Source organism: Porcisia hertigi, chromosome 12 (assembly GCF_017918235.1).
Source record: "Porcisia hertigi strain C119 chromosome 12, whole genome shotgun sequence".
Lineage (NCBI taxonomy): Eukaryota > Euglenozoa > Kinetoplastea > Trypanosomatida > Trypanosomatidae > Porcisia > Porcisia hertigi.
Genome location: NC_090571.1, coordinates 398,967 through 402,315, shown reverse-complemented (window position 1 = coordinate 402,315; position 3,349 = coordinate 398,967). Strand labels below are relative to the sequence as shown.

The window sequence follows — 3,349 nt, the reverse complement described above, 5'->3', positions numbered from 1 at the left end:
CACACACACACAGACGTTTGTATATGTATATATATAAATATAGGTTAAACAAGCAAGAGCGGCATACGTTACGTGCACAGCGAGGGTCCGACAGACTACTGAGGGGGACGGATATGTGCACAGCGCGAGACGTCTCCGCTGCACACACACACAGAGCCGAACAGACGCTTCCAGGTCGGTGTACACCACACGGGGAACACCTGTACCTGCACAAGACCACTCCAGGGACATCACGCCATCGGCCCCAGGATGAAGAGCAGCGCAACGCACATCATAGACGCCAGCAGCACCCCACCTGATTCAGCGGTGCTGATTGAAGCGATCGTTGTTGCTTTCACAACCTTCGTCGTAGTCGTAATGGTGGGCTTCGCTGTGGTGGTCGTCGTAGACGTAGTAGTGGTGGGCTTTGCCGTTGTCGTCGTCGTGGGTCTGATGGTTGTGGTGGTCGTGGTGGTGGTGGTGCTCACACGCCCAGGAGGTGGTGGCACTCCGGGCTGCACGCCACTCGCCGGGCACACCACAGCGTGGCAGTACGTGCCCTGGTGCTGGGCCTCAATGTGAACCCCGAGCCCGGGCTTCGATGCCCATGAGGCAGACACACACCCGCAAAACTGGTTGTCAGTCAAGTATATGTTGGTCAAAGCCCCCATCGAAGACCACGACGAAGGCAGGCTCCCGGACAGCTTGCAGTAGTCCAGCTCGATGGTTTGGATGTTTTTCATTGCGCTCCACTCCGGTGGCAGTGTCCCAGACACCTCAGTTCCCCTCACAGAGAGCCGCTTCAGCGACTGTAGTGAGCCCCATTCTGGCGGCAGCTTGCCACACAAGGGTGTGCCACCGAAGAGGACGTCCCGCAGCGATATCAGCGAGCTCCACTCCGGCGGCAGCGTCCCCGAGAGTTGAGTGCCCTGGAAATCCAAAAACTGCAGATTGCTCAAGGCTCGCCAGTCGACAGGCAACTCGCCAGAAATGTTCGTATGCGACAGGGACAGTCGAGTGAGTGCCGTCATACGGCCCCACTCGCGCGGAAGAGTGCCGGACAACTGCGACCCATAAAACGAGATTTCCCTCATCCGCGGCAGTGCGCTCCACGATGCGGGCAGCGTGCCGCTCACGTCGCAGCCCACCAAAATCAGGAATCTCAGCTGCTCCAGCTTACTCCAGCTATCCGGCAGCGTCCCGCTCAGCGCCGCCCCCATCGTGGAGAAGTCCAGGCGCGTGATCATGACCTTCGTGTAGTCAACGCCCGATGGCATCTCCGGCAGCGTGCCAGTGTACTCCACGGGGATCCCCTCCACGCGCACGCGGGACCCGTCGCACGTCACGTACCTGAAGCTGCAGAAGTCCCTGCCCACCCACTCACTCTGCAGCGCAGGGATCGCACTCGAGAACGCCCGCAGCACCGTCAGCGTGTTCGTCCACTGCTCAGCAGTCAACGGGCTCGGCGCAGTGTTGGGTGCGGCAGTTCGTAACACGGCCCTGGTGGTCGTCGGCTTCGCTGTCGTCGTCGTCGTCGTGGGCCTGATAGTTGTGGTGGTCGTCGTGGTGGTGGTGGTGGTGCTCACACGCCCAGGAGGTGGTGGCACTCCGGGCTGCACGCCACTCGCCGGGCACACCACAGCGTGGCAGTACGTGCCCTGGTGCTGGGCCTCAATGTGAACCCCGAGCCCGGCCTTCGATGCCCACGAGTCAGGAACACACCCGCAGAACTGGTTGTGGGTCAAGAAGATGGCGGGTGAAGCCCCCATCGAAGACCACGACGAAGGCAGGCTCCCGGACAGCTTGCAGTAGTCCAGCTCGATGGTTTGGATGTTTTTCATTGCGCTCCACTCCGGTGGCAGTGTCCCAGACACCTCAGTGTTTCTCACAGAGAGCCGCTGCAGCGACTGTAGTGAGCCCCATTCTGGCGGCAGCGTGCCATACAAGGGTGTGCCACCGAAGAGGACGTCCCGCAGCGATATCAGCGAGCTCCACTCCGGCGGCAGCGTCCCCGAGAGTTGAGTGCCCTGGAAATCCAAAAACTGCAGATTGCTCAAGGCTCGCCAGTCGACAGGCAACTCGCCAGAAATGTTCGTATGCGACAGGGACAGTCGAGTGAGTGTCGTCATACGGCCCCACTCGCGCGGAAGAGTGCCGGACAACTGCGACCCATAAAACGAGATTTCCCTCATCCGCGGCAGTGCGCTCCACGATGCGGGCAGCGTGCCGCTCACGTCGCAGCCCTCCACAATCAGGAATCTCAGCTGCTCCAGCTTACTCCAGCTATCCGGCAGCGTCCCGCTCAGCGCCGCCCCCATCGTGGAGAAGTCCAGGCGCGTGATCATGACCTTCGTGTAGTCAACGCCCGATGGCATCTCCGGCAGCGTGCCAGTGTACTCCACGGGGATCCCCTCCACGCGCACGCTGGAACAGCCGCACTTCACGTACCTGAAGCTGCAGAAGTCCCTGCCCACCCACTCACTCTGCAGCGCAGGGATCGCACTCGAAAACGCCCGCAGCACCGTCAGCGTGTTCGTCTGCTGCTCAGCAGTCAACGGGCTCGGCGCAGTGTTGGGTGCGGCAGTTCTTAACGCGGCCCTGGTGGTCATCGGGCTCGCTGTTGTCGTCGTAGTGGGCCTAATAGTTGTGGTGGTCGTCCTGGTGGTGGTGGTGCTCACACGCCCAGGAGGTGGTGGCACTCCGGGCTGCACGCCACTCGCCGGGCACACCACAGCGTGGCAGTACGTGCCCTGGTGCTTGTCCTCAATGTACACCCTGAGCCCGGGCTTCGATGCCCACGAGTCAGGCACACACCCGCAAAACTGGTTGTGGGTCAAGTATATGTTGGTCAAAGCCCCCATCGAAGACCACGACGAAGGCAGGCTCCCGGACAGCTTGCAGTAGTCCAGCGCAATGGTGTGGATGTTTTTCATTGCACTCCACTCCGGTGGCAGTGTCCCAGACACCTCAGTGTTTCTCACAGAAAGTCGCTGCAGCGACTGTAGTGAGCCCCATTCTGGCGGCAGCGTGCCATACAAGGGTGTGCCACCGAAGAGGACGTCCCGCAGCGATATCAGCGAGCTCCACTCCGGCGGCAGCGTCCCCGAGAGTTGAGTGCCCTGGAAATCGAAAAACTGAAGATTGCTCAAGGCTCGCCAGTCGACAGGCAACTCGCCAGAAATGTTCGTATGCGACAGGGACAGTCGAGTGAGTGTCGTCATACGGCCCCACTCGCGCGGAAGAGTGCCGGACAACTGCGACCCATGAAACAAAATTGCCTTCATCCGCGGCAGTGCGCTCCACGATGCGGGCAGCGTGCCGCTCACGTCGCAGCCCTCCACAATCAGGAATCTCAGGTGCTCCAGCTTAC

General features: G+C 60.9%; 1 protein-coding gene across 1 annotated transcript; it reads right to left on the bottom strand.

Moving 5' to 3' along the window:
• Positions 1-230: 230 nt before the first annotated feature.
• On the bottom strand, positions 231-2,588 carry JKF63_07522 (uncharacterized protein; the record flags this gene model as incomplete). Its single annotated transcript, XM_067903459.1, has 1 exon — positions 231-2,588. The coding sequence occupies one exon, from the start codon at positions 2,586-2,588 to the stop codon at positions 231-233; it is 2,358 nt and encodes a 785-aa protein (XP_067758884.1).
• Positions 2,589-3,349: the final 761 nt, after the last annotated feature.